Genomic DNA, 18,890 nt, shown 5'->3' with positions numbered 1-18,890 from the left:
AGGGGGCTCCAGGGTTCCCAGGGAGGGGGGCACGGCAGATGAGTTATGGGGTGCCTGGGATGGGAAGGTGGTAGGGAGCCTAGACTCCTAAGTTTAAGATTTATAAAGTAGCACTGTGGACACCCAGTGGAGTTGAGCGTTGGAAGATTCAGGGCAGGGAAAAGGAAGTCCTTCTGCGAGATTAATTGGAAGTCAGTTTTAAATTTCTTCTCTATAAGTTTTATAATTGTGTTCAGTACCAGGAGCATATATGATGATAACTATATTAATCTTCTTGCATCTTATAGTGTGGCGGTTTGTTTGATTTTTCTGTTATTTGTTTAATTTGTATGTACATCTGTTTTCTCATAAATGTATTTATTTTAAATTAATAAAGATCCATTTTTTAAAAAGGAAGTCCTTCTGCATGCAGAACAGAGTTAGACAGTGGAACTCCCTCCCACAGGATTTGAAAGAGGATTGGGCAAATGCATGGAGGAGGAGAGGGCTAGCAATGGCTAGCTGTCCTCTGCCTTCAAGGACGCGATGTTTCTGAATCCCAGTTGCTGGAAACCACAAGAGAGAAGAGCTCGGATCCTGCCTGCAGGCTTCCCATAAAGGGCACCTGGGTGGCCCTCTGAGAACAGGACGCTGGGCTGGCTGGGCTGTTGGCCTGATCCAGCAGGGCTTATCTTACGTTCTTAGCTACCATATTTTTCACTCCGTAAGACGCACTTTTTTCTTCCGAAAAAGTAAGGGGAAATGTCAGTGCGTCTTATGGAGCGGATGCGTGGTCCCCGGAGCCAAATTGCCCAGGGGCAAAAAGCAGATCATGCTCTTTTTTTAGAAAGAGGGAAGGGGGTGTTGAAAGGAATCAGCTGATCAAAAAGCGATCGGGGAGAGAGATAAGGGAGCCTAGAGATAAAGGAGGCTGCCTGGGAGGGGGGAGATAAAGGCAGCAAACTTGCAAAGGGGGGGGACAGGAAGACTAAAGCAATGAGGAGAGAAATTAGAAGAAAAGGAGGAGCAAAAAGGGAAAAGTCACTAAGGCAAACAAGAGGGAAGGGAGTGTTGAAAGGAAACAGCTGATCGGTGGGATCGGAGGAGAGATAAGGGACACTAGAGATAAAGGAGGCTGCCTGGGAGGGGGGAGGTAAAAGCCCATGGATCTTCAGGATTTTTACACTGGGTCACCCCAAATTCACCATCCGATCACATGTCTGTGGCCACAGCATGAACCACAAAAATCATACATCCACTGTTTCGTTCAGAATCTCTTTTTCCTTGTTTTCCACCTCTAAAAACTAGGTGCGTCTTATGGTCAGGTGCGTCTTATGGAGCGAAAAATACGGTAGTTTTCTAAGTTACAGGTTCGGAGAGAGGCAGGGTTGACCCTTTGCCTCCTGGTCTCTTTCTCTCTCTCCTGCAGGTGGACAGCCCCAGCCGCAGTGGTCAAAGCATCTTCGGCCAGGTGACCGAACAGGGTCAGCGCTGGGAGACGGAGGTGTAAGAGCTCACAGTCTTGGTCTTTGACTTCCCCTTCCAACCCTTCTTGCTGTTTGTTTATTTACTTACTTACTTACTTACTGCATTGATACCTCACATTTTCCTCCATGGTGCTCAAGGTGGCTTATGTCAGGTAATCCTCACAACGACCCTGTAAGGTAGGTCAAGCTGAGGGTGAGGGATTGGCCCCTTAGGTCACACTCAGTGAGCTTCATAGCCTAGAGGGGGGATTTGAACCCGGGTCTGGCCCTCCAGCTGCTCCTCTGACCTTCTTCCCAGCTGAGCCTGGGCTGAGCCCTGAAATCTGTCTCAACGGTTGGGTCTATGTTATGTACTGAGTTGAATAGGATCCAAAAGGCAGCAGTCTGATTGGTCCTAGAACAATAGGGTTCAGAATGCAGCAGTCTGATTGGTCCTAGAACAATAGGGTTCAAAATGCAGCAGTCTGATTTGTCCTAGAACAATAGGCTTCAGAATGCAGCAGTCTGATTGGTCCTAGAACAATAGGGTTCAGAATGCAGCAGTCTGATTGGTCCTAGAACAATAGGGTTCAGAATGCAGCAGTCTGATTGGTCCTAGAACAATAGGGTTCAGAATGCAGCAGTCTGATTGGTCCTAGAACAATAGGGTTCAGAATGCAGCAGTCTGATTGGTCCTAGAACAATGCAGCAGTCTGATTGGTCCACAGAAACCACCCAATCCAGTTCCAGGTGGAAATGAATCCGCAACCTGATTGGCCTACAGGTGAATCCCGGAATTAGCCAATCACGTGGGGCCCATTGTGTATATAACGTCTATAAAGCAGACATTCTGGGGGAACTTCCATTCCTCCTCACCACTATGAGCTGAATAAAGAGCATGAAATCCACTCTTGACTCTGAGTATATTTCAGTCTAGCATCTAGAAAGCTGCAAGTAGTGATTATTTAAAAAGAGAAAGTTAGTGCCTCTGAGCATATACCGAATAACCGAACCCACCCAACCCTACCACCAAGTTTTGACTTTGTATGAGCCACGCTGAGAGTCAAATAACAATGTGGCTGTCAAAAAGGATGGCTGCCTTAAAGGGGATGGGAACAAATGCACAAAGGGGTACTACATCTCCATACAATATACCGTATCCCTTCATTTCCCTTCTCCTCTTATTTACTCTTTTAACAGCTTTATTATTATGCTCTCCTTTATGTCAGAATCCGCCCCCTTCCCATGGACAGCAGCGCCTTCGCCTTCACCTCCTTTGGGGGGGTCCCTGCTGTGGAATTCTCCTTCGCCGAGGTGAGGGTCCCAACCCGTTTTGTCTCAGTCCAGCGTTCATTTTAGTGGGGAGGAACAATTGGCTGCTTGGGAACTTGGAGGGAACACAGTGGTGTGGAAGGAAGTGGCGAGCATTACAGTAATCCTTTTTCATACTCACAGAAACCCAATGAATCTGAAATGTTGGAAGATTCGGGACAGATAAAAGAATCTTCAGAAAAGTTACAGGATTTCAGGAGGAAATGCCAATTGGAAACGAACCCCCAAAATGTCCACAGTTACAAACAGCATTGAAAACAAGAGTTGTGGTCTAACTGCCCCATTAACATAATGAACACAAGTTGGCATGATTGCGGAATAAAAAGGATCTCTAAAAATAGGGAGGCGAGGTGACATGGAACATGGTTCTTATTCCTTAATGCCACTGATTGCACATTTGCAAGAGCAATCTCGCCACCCTCTTATGCCCCTAGACCAGCGGTTCTCAACCTGTGGGTCCCCAGTTGTTGTTGGACTACAACTCCCATCATCCCTGAGCTCTGGCCTTGCTAGCTAGGGGTGATGGGAGTTGTAGTTCAACAACATCTGGGGACCTAAGGAATATTGGCAAAAGATTATAAAGGTAATTTCTGGATTATTTCAAATAAACATAGACGTTAATAGGGATTTGTTATTTTCGGGAATATTGGGAAATAACAAAGTAAAAAGTAATAAGCAAGAGTTGTACAAGATTATGATTCTAGCTGGAATGGCAGCTAGTGCTTTGGGATGGAAAGAAAAGGCCAAATGGAATATGGAAAAATGGAATGGTTATGTTTTCGAATACGTACAATCGGAAATATTCACACAGATAGTGGTAGAGGATAGATGGGAAAACAAACGCCAAAGAATCACAAATAAATGGGCATTTTACAGGAACTGGATAGAAAGAGGGGAAGCCAACCCTAACGTACAAGCTCGAATGAACAGACCGTGTACATGGATAAAGATATGAAGAAGGAAGGCCTGACAGGGGGCGGGTGGGGGGAGAAAAAATGTAAACCGGATGGTATTTTGAATGGATTTTGTTATGGAAGCCCTTTTTCAGAAACCATATATATTAATGCTATGTAGGTATGCACTGTAGTATGAATGGTGTTCTGTATTCTTTGTTTATAGAATATATATAATAATGTTACGTTACTAAGCAAATTTAATAAAACAGTTAAAAAACAACAACAACAACATCTGGAGACCCACAGGTTGAGAAAGGCTGCGGACACACATGCACACCCCCCCCACAAACGCAGTAGCGTCCCCCCCATTACCCCAGTTCTCCACTTCCTGGAGCTTCACCGACACCCCTCAATCTCAAACTGGTTCTCTGCCCGCAGGACTCCCGCCGCTACCCGTTCCTCAACACCATGGCGGACACTTACGACAACCTCAACCGGGCTCTTTACGGGCGCCTGCCGGCCGTGGCCAAGACGGTGGCCGAGGTGGTGGGCCACTTGCTCATCAAGCTGACGCACGACCACCTCCTGCCCCTCGACTACTGGTGCTACGGGGACGTCCTCTTGGAGCACATCGCTCGCTTCAACGAATACACGGCGCTGCTGAAGGTAAAGCCTGCCTTGCGCCCCTCCCCGGGAAAAACAAACGCCCCGTCTTTTCAAAGGTTTCAACCTCCCCGCTTGCTTCCGCCAGAGCCGAGGGCTGACCCTGCAATGGATGTACTCGGCCAGAGGCGATTATATGCGCGCGGCGGACAAGCTACGCAAGGACATCTACAGCTCTGAGGAGCAGAACGAGAGGCTCCTGCGCATGTATAACGTCCGCATAATGCGGGTGAGGCGAGGCAGAGGCGTGGGGCGGACGGCGAGGGGGCTGCTATTTGTCCTAATCTCTCCCCCACCCACCCTGATAGCATGGATATTCTCTGTGTAAAGGAGGTAAAGGGACCCCTGACCGTTAGGTCCAGTCGTGGCCGACTCTGGGGTTGCGGCGCTCATCTCGCTTTATTGGCCGAGGGAGCCGACGTACAGCTTCCGGGTCGTGTGGCCAGGATGACTAAGCCGCTTCTGGCGAACCAGACCAGCGCACGGAAACGCCGTTTACCTTCCCGCCAAAGCAGTACCTATTTATCTACTTGCACTTTGACGTGTTTTCGAACTGCTAGGTTGGCAGCAGCTGGGACTGAACAACGGGAGCTCACCCTGTCGCGGGGATTCAAACCGCCGACCTTCTGATCGGCAAGTCCTAGGCTCTGTGGTTTAACCCACAGCGCCACCTGCGTCCCTTTATTCCCTGCATATGGCCCATGATTAGTAACCTAGAGAAAGGAAGGGAAAGCCCAGCGACCCAGGTCTCACCATCTGGCCCTCGGATCTCTCTCGGGGCCACCACTCCCCATCCCTAGCCTTGCTTTTGCCCCTCCTTGAGTGTTTCTGCCTGGCTAAGATGTGTCCTTGAGCTCGCCTGGATGGCATGTCTGTAGAAACCGTACGAGTTGCTGTTCTGCGCCTGGTGCTGCCTGCCAGCGGCACGTGGCCCCTGGAAGGTTGCGCAGAAGGGAATGCGGCCCTCGGCCTGGAAATGATTCCTGGCACAATTGCCCCCTCGATGCACCAAAGCTTCCCTTTCTTTCTTGCCACCAGGGTGGTTTGCGGGAAGCTCCCTTGTGTGGGATTGCAGAGTTTTAGTTATTAGTTGTTATTAGTTATTACTTCACCTGGAGAGGGACGCGGGTGGCGCTGTGGGTTAAACCACAGAGCCTAAGGCTTGCCGATCAGAAGGTCGGCAGTTTGAATCCCCACAACGGGGCGAGCTCCCGTTGCCCAGTCCCTGCTCCTGCCAACCTAGCAGTTCGAAAGCACACCAGTGCAAGTAGATAAATAGGTACTGCTCCGGTGGGAAGGTAAATGGCGTTTCCGTGCTCTGCTCTGGTTCGCCAGAAGCGGCTTAGTCATGCTGGCCACATGACCCGGAAGCTGTACGCCGGCTCCCTCGGCCAATAAAGCGAGATGAGCGCCGCAACCCCAGAGTCGGCCACGACTGGACCTAGTGGTCAGGGGTCCCTTTACCTTGTTAACCTGGAATTAAAGGAGCAGCCTTTTGCAGAGGATGCTTCCATGCCCTCTGTCCTTCCTCCCCGATTCACCAGCTCTTGCCCAGTACAGACGGGGTTCTTCTAGTTTGTTGGGGACTGCTGTGGACTTTGGGTATCTTTGCTCCACTAACGGCTCCCCCTCTCTGCCCCAGGTGGAATTCTACTTCCTCTCCCAGTACGTGGCAGTGACAGAGACCCCTTTCCGGCACATCTTGCACGGCCGGGGGGGCCATACCGTCAAGGCCCTGCTGGAGCACGTCAGCCTCTTGCGGGAGGCCCCCCAGAGTTTCGACGAGGTCCTCTTCCGCCGCCAGCTGGCGTTCGTCACTTGGACGCTCCAGGGGGCAGCCAATGCCCTGAGCGGAGACGTCTGGAACATCGACAACAATTTCTAAACACGTAAAAAGGGGGGGGCCCTCTCATCCCCAGAGCTGAAACGAACTTTTTGAATGCATTTCCAAAAAGCAGAAAAATGTAATCTGAGCCATGAAATCCCCACCCCTGAAGAATTGTCTAGAATCCACCAGCATCCGTAATTGGGAATGTTGCAACAGACTTCAGTTATGCAGAAAGCGCATTTTAATTTGGGCCAGCGGATTCTAGTCCTGCGCAGCCAAAAATTGTTTCAGCTCTACCTCCTTTTATTCTCTTCTCCGCTGGAATCACAGAATTACCGAGTTGGGGGGACCCTGAGGGTCATCTAATCCAACCCCCTCCTGCAATTCAGGAATCACAGCTTGATCTTCTCCTTGCCTGCTCTGAATTTATCGGTGGCAAAGGCTCACTATACCGTATTTTCCGCTCTATAAGACGCACCTGGTTTTTGGAGGAGGAAAACAAGAAAAAAAATATTCTGAATCTCAGAAGCCAGAACAGCAAGAGGGATCGCTGCGCAGTGAAAGCAGCAATCCCTCTTCTGGGATAGCTGCGCAGCCTGCATTTGTTCCATAAGACGCACACACATTTCCCCTTACTTTTTAGGAGGGAAAAAGTGAGTCTTATAGGGCAAAAAATACAGTAAATTGCCCACGTCCTGCCACACAAGTAGAGAGGAGGCTGTGGCTGTGTTTCCCTGACTTAATTGCCCGACTTCTAGATCAAGGGAAGTAATAGTGCCACTGTATTCTGCTCTGGTCAGACCTCACCTGGAGTACTGTGTCCAGTTCTGGGCACCACAATTCAAGAAGGACACTGACCAACTGGAACGTGTCCAGAGGAGGGCAACCAAGATGGTCCAAGGCCTGGAAACGATGCCTTATGAGGAACGGCTAAGAGAGCTGGGCATGTTTAGCCTGGAGAAGAGGAGGTCAAGGGGTGATATGATAGCCATGTTCAAAGATATAAAAGGATGTCACATAGAGGAGGGAGAAAGGTTGTTTTCTGCTGCTGCTCCAGAGAAGCGGACACGGAGCAATGGATCCAAACTACAAGAAAGAAGATTCCACCTAAACATGAGGAAGAACTTCCTGACAGTAAGAGCTGTTTGACAGTGGAATTTGCTGCCAAGGAGTGTGGTGGAGTCTCCTCCTTTGGAGGTCTTTAAGCAGAGGCTTGACAACCATATGTCAGGTGTGCTCTGATGGTGTTTCCTGCTTGGCAGGGGGTTGGACTCAATGGCCCTTGGGGTCTCTTCCAACTCTACGATTCTGTGATTCTATGACTTACACCCTTGTTCCTTTCCCCTCCCTTTCCCTCCTCCTAATTTATCAGCAGCAGTGTCTGCTATAAATTTAATTGATTTATTGCTATGTAATAGAGCGAAATCCTGCGCTTCACATTCACCCTTTACCCGGCACCTGTTTTAATTGTTCCCCGTATTCCGGTTTCTTCAGTGCCCCTTTGCTGACTCCCAGCTCCCTCGCTTCAATATTTATCAGTTGCACTGATGACTATGTCAGCCTTTCCCAACTTGGCGCCCACCCGATTTTTGGCACTACAACTCCCATCAGCCCTGCCTGTGCGGTGCCGAGCCTGATGGGAGTTGTAGTCCAAAACGTCTGCTTAAGAGCGCTGGGTTTCCTGAAGGCTGCCATAAATGTTTATTGCTATGCGATACGATGAAAATCCGCCCTACCTCATGAATAAGAACCAAAGCCTTGTTAATTTATCAGTGGCAAAGATCACTATAAATTATTTCTTGTTACGTTTGCATGGTTCTTTGTCCAAGCGACTTTATTGTCCAGCTCATCAAGTGGACAGACACACGGATGGAATTGAGTCGTACAATCGTAGAATTGCTCATCTAGTCCAACTGCAGGAATCACAACTAAAGAATTCCTGTTTGATGACAGACAGGAAGAGGATCAGAGGCGAGTTTGAAAATGGGACAAATGTTACTTTATGGTCGTTATTCTGAGATATGAAGACCAGTTTTTAGGAATCTCAGTGTCCCTCAACCATACTCCCGATTCCTGACAAATACCGTGTCATCAGCAGCTCATTGCATTTCTCCAGGGATCCCAGAATCCCACCCACCAGAAATAAGCAGCCCTCTGTCCCTATGAGAAAGCGCTGAGCTTTCCCTGATCTTGCCAAGACTCCTGTTCAGCCTTTGCAAACCCGCATTTTAAGACTACAACTCCCATCAGCTCCAGCCTATTTGTGAATTTAGAGACTAGTTATCCCACTATACCTGTTGCCAAGGGGGGGGGGGACCAGGCTGTTGAGCTCCTGTGTCTGAGAAGATTTAATGGGCTGCTTTGGGGGGCTCAGCGCTAAATTTTATACTACCTGCTCGGTGAGTTTAAGTTAGCAGCCCTGATGCCTAGTCACCCAAGGAGGTTTTGGGATAAGTGGGCTAGGAGAGGGTGTCAGGGCCCCTAGATGGCGCAACTGTCTCTTTGGAGACCCCCCCCCCAAAGGCTGAAGCACAAGAGGGGGCAGGAGCTGGAGTCAAGGGGGTGGGCATGTTGCAAAAGCGTGTGTAAAGTTGTGCAGCGCCATTGGGGTGGGTGAGAAATAGTACGAAACACATTTTCCTTTGGCACTAAATACATTTCCTGTTGCCACTTACCCACACCATCAGCGAAAGAGAGGAAAATTCTCCAGATTGCGCTTTTAGAAGATGGTGCTCAAAAAGAGTTCTTCAAGCTCCTTTCCTCCGCTGTCCTTGCAGGGTCAGTGCTTCCTTCTCAAACGCACAAACACGCCGACCCATTTGTGCTCTCGGTCTGCCCATCCTGCTGACACAGTATTTGCCGACCAGGAGCCCGCCAGATATTTTGGACTACAAGTCCCATCAGCCCCAGACAGCACATGCTCTGGACATCATTTGTGGTGCGGAGAGAGGTGGTTTTCCTGCCCCCTCTCATAATAGTAATAATTTATTATTTAGACCCCGCCCATATAGCTGGGTTTCCCCAGCCACTCTGGGCAACTTCCAATAGGTTATTGTATTTTAGTGTTTTGTTGGAAGCCGCCCAGAGTAGCTGAGGAAACCCAGCCAGATGGGCGGGGTATAAATAATAAATTATTATTATTATTATTATTATTATTATTATTATTATTATTATTCCAACCAAATATTGAAAACAACACAGCATCAAACATTAAAAACTTCCCTAAATAGGGCTGCCTTAAGATGTCTTCTAAAAGTCAGATAGTTGTTTCTTTCCTTGACATCTGAAGGGAGGGCGTTCCACAGGGCGGGGGCCACCACCGAGAAGGCCCTCTGCCTGGTTCCCTGTAGCTTTGCTTCTCACAATGAGGGAACCGCCAGAAGGCCCTCGGAGCTGGACCTCAGTGTCCAGGCTGGACGATGGGGGTGGAGACGCTCCTTCAGGTCTACTGGGCCTTTGAGGCCGTTTAGGGCTTTCAAGGTCAGCACCAACCCTTTGAATTGTGCTCGGAAACGTCCTGGGAGCCAATGTAGGTCTTTCAGGACCGGTGTTACGTGGTCTTGGCAGCCGCTCCCAGTCCCCAGTCTAGCTGCCGCATTCTGGATTAATTGGAGATTAACTTGGGGGTTGTGCCGTGAGATCGACAGGCAGGTGGTTTGGGGCAGACAGAAAGAACTGCGTCCTCCTTCGCACAGAATTAACCCAATGAACTGCTTCACACAAGGCAATTCCTAAAGCCTTTGGAATCCAAGTTGGAATCACTGCTATTCTCGTTCTCCATTTCCAACCAATACTCTCTTTTTCAAAATTTTATTTGAAAAAAAAAAGAGAGAGAAAATAACCATTTTTTTGTTTGTTTCCTTTCCAACCCTGGACATATTTTTTTTTCAAGTATTGCCACTTTCTGCCCATTTCCCCCACAGTAAAACCCCCTCCCCTCGACCACGCTCCCCTCTCCACCTCCCTCTCCCCGTTTTCTGCCAAGGAAGGGGAGAGAAGGGCAGTGGGGGCAATTCAAGTATAAACCTGCCTGGAGGGCAGAGCGGAAGGGCGTCTCCTGTTTTAGCCCCCAATGTGAAAAGTGGGGAAGAGAATTTCAAATTGGGTGAAAGGGTGGGGGAAACAGGGAAAAGGGTCCGTTTCCATGCCTACATCTCTCCTACCCGCAGAAGGCAACTGGTCCCCGCTTCCTGCCCCCCAACCTCTCTCAACCTCAAGACCCCTTACCCCCAGTGCAGGGGGGGCTGGGCGACCCTCTCCCCTCCCTTTCCTCCCTTCCTCGCGTCCTGCAAGGCACACCAGCGCTCCTGGATCCTCTCCCTGCCGGTCCCGAGAGGGGATCAGGAACCCGGTTGCCCGAGTTCACACGGGGCTCCCCGCCCCCTTGCCTTGGTAGCCCCGACGGCGCTCCCGGATCCTCTCCCTGCCGCTCTGGAGGGCCAGCGTTTCCTCTCTCCCCCCGGTGGCGGAGGGTCCTTGTCAGTCGTGGCCGGCCTCGCTGAGGGGCATGTGGCGGATGGTGTGGAAGATCCAGTCCATCTTGGTGGTCCAGCCGCCGTGGTGGGCCTCGTTCATCTGCTTGGTGAAGTACTCCAGCGCCTCCTGCTCCGACTTGTCCAGCGCCAGGGTTTTGCGCAGGTAGGCCACGTCGTCAAAGGACTGCAGCTCCGGCATCCCCGAGCCCAGCATCATGGAGAAGAGGTTGATGAGCAGGTTGGCGTGCTGGCGGATGGTCAGGTAGGCCTTGTAGCACATCTCCTGGAACCTGGGAGGGAGAAGCGGAGGGAGGAGGGACTTGACATGTGGGGAGATTCAGGGCAGATGTCGTCACAACTATGGAACTCCCTGCCACTGGAGGCAACGAGGGTTACCAACTTAAAGGTAAAGGGACCCCTGACCATTACGTCCAGTCGTGGCCGACTCTGGGTTGCGGCGCTCATCTCGCTTTATTAGCCGAGGGAGCCGGTGTACAGCTTCCGGGTCATGTGGCCAGCAGGACTAAGCCGCTTCTGGCGAACCAGAGCAGCGCACGGAAACGCCGTTTACCTTCCCGCCGGAGTGGTACCTATTTATCTACTTGCACTTTGATGTGCTTTCGAACTGCTAGGTTGGCAGGAGCTGGGACCGAGCAACGGGAGCTCACCCTTTTGCGGGGATTCGAATCACCAACCTTCTGATCAGCAAGTCCTAGGCTCTGTGGTTTAACCCACAGCGCCACCCATGTCCCAGTTACCGACTTACATGGCTTTAAAAGAGGGTTAGACTAATTCATGGAGGAGGAGGAGGCTATTGATGGCCTCTAGGCAAGATGCCTCCACTGTTGGAGGCAGAATGCTTTGGAATATTTCTGAAGTTTGCGTGTACACATGTGCGTCTGGCACAGAGCTTTCCGAACTCTTCATGTTTGTGACACACTTTTTAGACGTGAATCATTTCACGACACAGTGATTCGGTTTTACTAGCAAACCGGAGGTTAAACTGACCCCTTTCCAGCCCCAGGGGGAGTGCAGGGAGCGTTCGCGAGACAAACCTGCACACTGCAGCCGACACACTAACATGGCGTTCGGAAAGCTCTGCTCTACTGTGTTGTTCAAGATTCATTTGGAATTAAAAGATGTGATCTTTGAACGTTCTCTCAAATGTAGATTGGAACTTATATCTTTCCCCTCTAGGTCACGGGTGTCAAACACAAGGCCTGCGGGCCGAATCCGGCCCGCCAGACCTCGTCATGTGGCCCATGTAGCCGCCAGGGCCGGCTGCCAGCCTTCACCTTTTATTCTCGCTTTTTTTTTTTTGACACAAGAAAGCCGCCTCTTCAGCGCATGCTTTCAGATGTTTTCAGTCATGAATCTGAACAAGACCAAGCTCAGATCACGCATCACTGATGATAACCTCCATGCTGTTTTGCGGATTGCTACAGCACAAGACCTAACGCCAGACATCGATGGACTGACCTCAGGAAAAGGATGTCAGCCATCTAGTCAGAAAAGTTAAAAAAAAAAGTTAATGCCTTGTGTTTGCCATATGTGTAATAAACAGTGTTTGGCAATATTTGTATGTTTTTTTAAAAAAATTACTGTCTGTTATCAAAAATCATTTTTCAATAAATTGTACAATAATTGTACATTTGAATATCTACTTGCCATTATTCTGACTATGTTTCTGCTTTCAGAGCTAGTTATTACTTACATTATTACAAAAAACAGTAATAATTGAATGCAGTGACAATAATTTATGGTAATAAAGAGTAGACACATAGTCCTACAGATACGACCGGCCCACTGAGGGTGACCAAACTGCTGATGCGGCCCCCGATGAATTTGAGTTTGACACCCCTGCTCTAGGTATTAAAAAAACGTAAGAGATGATATGTGCTACTGTAAAACTTAGGGAACAAGCTGTACTACCAAAAGGATTAAGGTTTTAAATGATAATTTTAGGTTATAGTTTAGTGGGATAGATAGATAGATAGATAGATAGATAGATAGATAGATAGATAGATAGATAGAGGTACCTCGGGTTAAGTACAGTGGTACCTCGCAAGACGAATGCCTCGGAAGACGAAAAACTCGCAAGACGAAAGAGTTTTTTGTTTTTTGAGGTGCTTCGTAAGACGAATTTCCCTATGGGCTTGCTTCGCAAGACAAAACGTCTTGCAAGTTTGTTTCCTTTCGAAGCGAGAACTGGCAGGGAGCGAGGGAGCGACCTACCTTTTCCAGAGGGATCCTCTTCTGGAGAGGGCAGAGGAGGCAGGTGGGCTGGGATCCAGCGGATCTGGCTGGGTCTCTGCGCTGCCGCCGCCTCTGCCTCTCTCTCTCTCTCCCCCCCCCCACGTGGCTGCTCCATTTTGCCCTAACTGCGCGAAGGCAGAAGGAGGGGGACCAAGGAGGAGGAGGAGGAGGCATCGACTGCGCTTGGGCCGCCGCGAAGGCGCCTTTGCGGGGGTGGGAAGAAGCCGGGAGCAGCTGCTGAGACTGTGGGGAGCCCGGCGGCGTGGCGCAAGGTAACGGGGGGAGCAAGGGAGAGTCCGCACCGGGTGCTTTGTGCGTCCGCCCTCGGTTCCTGGGCTTGAACTTCCTTTGGCACCTCGTGGAGAGAGAGGGAGAGGAGTGGGCTGGGGCTTTGATGTGGGACGTGGTTTGGCCGAGCGAAGACGCGGCAAGGCTTGGCGACAGAGGAAGGGGGCTGTTTTCGTGGGGAGGTGGGAGGGGGTGTCTTTGCCTCTTCCCGGCAACAGATCCTCCAGGCTGGGGAAACTCCTCCTGCTGGGGAGCGACCCGCTTTGTGCTTTGCCCGCTATCCCATTATAATACAGTACCAGGGCGCATCCGTGCTTCGCAAGACGAAAAAATCCGCAAGACGAAGAAACACGCAGAACGGATTAATTTCGTCTTGCGAGGCACCACTGTACTTAATTCGTTCTGGAGGTCCGTTCTTAACCTGAAACTGTTCTTAACCTGAAGCACCACTTTAGCTAATGGGGCCTCCTGCTGCTGCTGCACCACCAGAGCACAATTTCTGTTCTCATCCTGAAGCAAAGTTCTTAACCCAAGGTACTGTTTCTGGGTTAGCGGAGTCTGTAACCTGAAGCGTATGTAACCTGAAGCGTATGTAACCCGAGGTACCACTGTGTGTGTGTGTGTGTATATATATATATATATATGTAGGTTTTGGTGTCTTCGGGTGTCTTCCCGTGTAAGAGTTGGGGTGTCTAGGCGACGTTTCGACGAGGTCTCACTCGTCATCTTCAGGCTGGTGCTTTCGGCTTCTTGTTACTGGAACAGAGCAGGATCTCAGTGTTTGAGTTCCTATAAATACTGTTGAGGGGGTGTGGTGCAGAGAAGAAGTTCCCAGGTTATTGTGCCTTTTCTTCTTTTGTTCTTTAATTACTTGGGGGATATCTTGAGTGATATCTTGAGTGGTATTCTGAGTACCACTTAGGTGGGTCATTAAGTGTGGATTAGTTGCTATAGCTTTCGTGTCTTGACCTTTTGAGCTAGTGAAGAGATTTTTCTGAGAAGATGGCTGTACTGCACTTAGTTGTGCTCTGGCTTGGCTTCGTGTATAGGGGCGAGCTGTGGTTTTGTGCCCTGTGCCAGCCAGATCTGTGTAGGGATTGCAGGGGGGTGCAGCATCCGGAGGTGCCACTATGGTTTGGCTACCGGATGGAGTCTGTAATTTATCTGTGGAGAGGGTCTGGGTTTGGGTCTGGTGTGGTTGATAGGTGATGGCGTTCTGTGTGCCTCTGGTCCTGGTGTCGGTTTTTGTGGGGAGGGCTAATTTCCAGATGTCTGGCAGGCGGGACGTGTCGTCACGCTTGTTCATGTTGTGAGGGTGTTTCTCTATCTCGATGGCTTCCATGATTATTCTCTTGTGGTGATGTTCCATGTTAAAGAGCAATTTGGAATCTGCAAAATTAATTTCGTGTCCTGTTTCTTTCATGTGTTGGAAAAGAGATGAGGTTTTTTCTTCTTTTTTGACGGCATTCTTGTGTTCTGCGATACGTGCATTTATTCGTCTGTTTGTTTGTCCAATGTACGTGGCTGGGCAGACTTTGCAGGGTATTTCATAGACCCCTTGGTTTTCCAACTGGATTTTATCTTTGGGGTTTCTGAGGATATTGGCTATTTTTTGGTTGGTGCAAAAGGCTGTTTTGATATTGTGTTTATGGAGGATTTTGCTGATTTTGTCTGTAGTGCCCTTGATATAAGGAAGGAGGGCCATGCCATTGTTTTCTTCTGTGTCTTGGTTTTTGGGGGGTGTTTCTTTTTGAGACACCCCCCAAAAACCAAGACACAGAAGAAAACAATGGCATGGCCCTCCTTCCTTATATCAAGGGCACTACAGACAAAATCAGCAAAATCCTCCATAAACACAATATCAAAACAGCCTTTTGCACCAACCAAAAAATAGCCAATATCCTCAGAAACCCCAAAGATAAAATCCAGTTGGAAAACCAAGGGGTCTATGAAATACCCTGCAAAGTCTGCCCAGCCACGTACATTGGACAAACAAACAGACGAATAAATGCACGTATCGCAGAACACAAGAATGCCGTCAAAAAAGAAGAAAAAACCTCATCTCTTTTCCAACACATGAAAGAAACAGGACACGAAATTAATTTTGCAGATTCCAAATTGCTCTTTAACATGGAACATCACCACAAGAGAATAATCATGGAAGCCATCGAGATAGAGAAACACCCTCACAACATGAACAAGCGTGACGACACGTCCCGCCTGCCAGACATCTGGAAATTAGCCCTCCCCACAAAAACCGACACCAGGACCAGAGGCACACAGAACGCCATCACCTATCAACCACACCAGACCCAAACCCAGACCCTCTCCACAGATAAATTACAGACTCCATCCGGTAGCCAAACCATAGTGGCACCTCCGGATGCTGCACCCCCCTGCAATCCCTACACAGATCTGGCTGGCACAGGGCACAAAACCACAGCTCGCCCCTATACACGAAGCCAAGCCAGAGCACAACTAAGTGCAGTACAGCCATCTTCTCAGAAAAATCTCTTCACTAGCTCAAAAGGTCAAGACACGAAAGCTATAGCAACTAATCCACACTTAATGACCCACCTAAGTGGTACTCAGAATACCACTCAAGATATCACTCAAGATATCCCCCAAGTAATTAAAGAACAAAAGAAGAAAAGGCACAATAACCTGGGAACTTCTTCCCTGCACCACACCCCCTCAACAGTATTTATAGGAACTCAAACACTGAGATCCTGCTCTGTTCCAGTAACAAGAAGCCGAAAGCACCAGCCTGAAGATGACGAGTGAGACCTCGTCGAAACGTCGCCTAGACACCCCAACTCTTACACGGGAAGACACCCGAAGACACCAAAACCTACATTCCTGTACCCGTGAAAATCTACGAAAGCAAATATATATATATATATATATATATAAAACTGTCGCTATATCTGAATTGTCTCTGTTGTACCCAATTGCAATTCAATGTATCCCTGTTGTGTTTTATGATTTTCCTGATATTGTAAGTGACCCAGAACTGGTCTGTGACCGTAATACAGTGGTGCCCCGCAAGACGAATGCCTCGCAAGACGGAAAACTCGCTAGATGAAAGAGTTTTCCGTTTTGGAGGTGCTTCGCAAAACGAATTTCCTATGGGCTTGCTTCGCAAGACGACAATGTCTTGCGAGTTCCTGCTGTTTTTTTTCCTCCCCCCCTTTTTCTAAGCCGCTAATCCGCTTATCAGCTGATCCGATCAGCATATAAGCCGCTAAAAGCCGCTAATAGCGCTAATCCGCTAATCCGTCAATGGGCTTGCTTCGCAAGACGAAAAAACCGCTAGACAAAGAGAATCACAGAACGGATTCTTTTCGTCTTGCGAGGCACCACTGTAATAAAATTCATTCATTCATCTGTGCTGTTAACCACAAGGGCTATCTTCTCCCTCCGTGGTCAGAGGCAGGATAGCTCTAGGAATCACAAGCCGTTGGAGAATCTGGCTGGCCACTGCAAAAACAGGATGCTTGGGCCTGATCCAGCAGCCAGGCTCTTGCGTTCTCAGATCAAGTGCATAAGTGTGCAAGGGGGAAAGTAGAAGGGAGGAGCAAACTGGGGAGGAAAACCAGTGTTTGCTACAAAGGCGGGTGGGTGTGTCATTTGAAGTGTGAAGTCCCAGTTCATGGTGTGTGTTTGTGTATGTGGCTCCTGTACACAGCTGAACACTGCAGAAGGGGGGTGTAATTGGGGGAGGAAGACAGGCGTGCCTGGCGTGCTCTGGTCCACGGGGTCACGAAGAGTCGGACACGACTAAACAACAAACAATTTGGGGGAGGGAGTTTGGGGGAAGGGAGTGTGGGGAAGCCAGATTCCGAAATTTCGAGTGATGCTGTGGGCGAAGGAGGCCTAGTTTGTGTTGTTTTCGGGTGGTGGGGAAGTGAAGGGTTTCCCAGCAAGTTATCAGGAGACGTGTGACCATACAAAGAAAGCTGTACTCGATGGATGAAAGGTTATATGGCATCTGACATGATTGAGAATCGAAGAGCCAGAAACGGAGAACTTTAAAGCATTAAAATCGAGATGTGGGAATATGGAAACAACGAGGAGAGGCAGGATTGAGATGTGGAGCTCTGCTTTAAGGTCCAGACTATGGGAAGTCCCGAAAAATTAATAATTCTAATTTGGATGATAATTTGGTCTTTTTTAGTTCTTTATTTTAATTGGATTATGATTTGATATGTTAATTGGATGTTTTTTATTGGAAAATTAATAAAAAATGATTTAACCAAAAAAAAAAAGGAGACGTGTGGCTGAAGGGTGCCCATCTCTTACCTCTCGAACTCTTTGGTCTTGGTACACTCCTGCACCCCTTTGCTGATGACGATGAGGAAGTCCTGCGTGAGGACGAAGGGGACTCGCTCCCGCTTGTAGCCAAACTTCTTCTTCTTGTGGTCGAGGAAATGGCCAAAGTCAATGTGGAACAGCTGGTGGGGAAGGCAGCGAGGTGAGAGAGAGAGAGAGAGAGAGAGAGAGAGAGAGAGAGAGAGAGAGAGAAAGAAAGAAAGAAAGAAAGAAAGAAAGAAAGAAAGAACGGGAGGAATTTTTCACTGTTGCTTGTTTTCCTGGGACGAAGGCCGTGGGTGGGAGGGAAGTGCGCACATTTGTGTAATTATTATTATTATTAATAATAATAATAATACCCTGCCCACCTGGCTGGGTTTCCCCAGCCACTCTGGGCGGCTTCCAACAGAATATTCAAATACAGCAGTCTATTAAAGATTAAAAGCTTCCCTAAACTGCCTTCAGATGTCTTCTTAAAGTCTGGTAGTTTTTTTTCTCTTTGACATCTGGTGGAAGGGCGTTCTGCAGGGCGGGCGCCACCACTGAGAAGGCCTTCTGCCTGGTTCCCTGTAACTTGGCTTCTCGCAGCGAGTAGAGAAAACCACTCACCTGCCCATCGTCCTTGACCATGATGTTGCTGTTGTGGCGGTCCCCGATGCCCAGGATGAAGGTGGCGACGCAGTAACCGGCGCAGGAACGCGTGAAGAGGTCAATGGCAGCGTCATAGCTGGATCCAGGAAGGAGGGAAATGTTAGCACGAAGGGCCTTGCTGAACACACCAGGATTAGCAGCATGGGAAGCCGCCTTACACCGAGTAAAACCATTGGTCTGTCTGGTTCAGTGTTGTCTACCCTGATTGGCAGCTGTGGCTCTCCAGGGAATCCTTCCCAGCCCTATGCGGAGATGCCAGGGATTGAACCTACAACCTTCTGTGTGCAGAAGCTATGAGCTACGGCATCCCTTCTTCCTCATCACCTCACCCCAGTCTCTGCAGCAGCAGACCCCACCACTCCTCTGGTATCCATGCCTCATGCCCCTCGTGGATCCCAGAGCCCTTTTAGCAAATTCTCCCCACACCTGGAACGTTGGCAACCTTGTCCTGCGCCATAGAGAGACCTGTATCAAACATCCCAGTCCTTCCCTTCCCTTCCTGGAGGGGGAGCAAGAGCCACAAAAGCCCCCACTTCTTCCTGACCCACAACTGGCCGCTGCCGCCACCCTGCTGGTTGCTGTTTTGCTTCTAGGTCCAATTCCTGGTGTTCACGTTTAAAGCCCAAAGTGACCCCCCCTCCTTCCCTGCAGACCCTCTCAGTCTCTTGGTAGTTCTACCACCCTCATAATTTTTGGCCCAGAATGAAGGAAGCTGCCTTTATACTGTGCCATTGGGGTCCATTTA

The 18,890-nt window shown here is 49.2% G+C and overlaps 2 protein-coding genes across 14 annotated transcripts in view; one reads left to right on the top strand and one right to left on the bottom strand.

The window, feature by feature from the left end:
* Nucleotides 1–6,637, top strand: part of TFR2 (transferrin receptor 2) — a 60,896-nt gene extending 54,259 nt beyond the window's left edge. For all 10 annotated transcript variants that reach the window (XM_081167807.1, XM_081167808.1, XM_081167809.1 and 7 more), the window contains 5 exons: nucleotides 1,409–1,485; nucleotides 2,675–2,759; nucleotides 4,112–4,339; nucleotides 4,425–4,565; nucleotides 5,979–6,637. In XM_081167807.1, the coding sequence (XP_081023933.1) occupies nucleotides 1,409–1,485; nucleotides 2,675–2,759; nucleotides 4,112–4,339; nucleotides 4,425–4,565; nucleotides 5,979–6,221 (774 nt within the window). In that variant the 3' untranslated portion in view covers nucleotides 6,222–6,637. The remainder of the gene's footprint in view (nucleotides 1–1,408; nucleotides 1,486–2,674; nucleotides 2,760–4,111; nucleotides 4,340–4,424; nucleotides 4,566–5,978) is intronic.
* A 3,657-nt stretch (nucleotides 6,638–10,294) lies between these two features.
* LOC308572012 (phosphatidylinositol 4,5-bisphosphate 3-kinase catalytic subunit alpha isoform-like) overlaps nucleotides 10,295–18,890 on the bottom strand; it is a 36,946-nt gene continuing 28,350 nt past the window's right edge. For all 4 annotated transcript variants that reach the window (XM_081167763.1, XM_081167762.1, XM_081167765.1 and 1 more), the window contains 3 exons: nucleotides 18,104–18,221; nucleotides 17,486–17,637; nucleotides 10,295–10,929 (listed from right to left, as the gene is read on the bottom strand). In XM_081167763.1, coding sequence (XP_081023889.1) covers nucleotides 10,644–10,929; nucleotides 17,486–17,637; nucleotides 18,104–18,221 — 556 coding nt within the window. In that variant the 3' untranslated portion in view covers nucleotides 10,295–10,643. The remainder of the gene's footprint in view (nucleotides 10,930–17,485; nucleotides 17,638–18,103; nucleotides 18,222–18,890) is intronic.

This window comes from Podarcis bocagei, assembly GCF_964188305.1.
Source record: "Podarcis bocagei genome assembly, chromosome: 13".
Lineage (NCBI taxonomy): Eukaryota > Metazoa > Chordata > Lepidosauria > Squamata > Lacertidae > Podarcis > Podarcis bocagei.
Note: the sequence above shows the minus strand (reverse complement) of the source record. Positions and strands in the feature narration are given on the sequence as shown.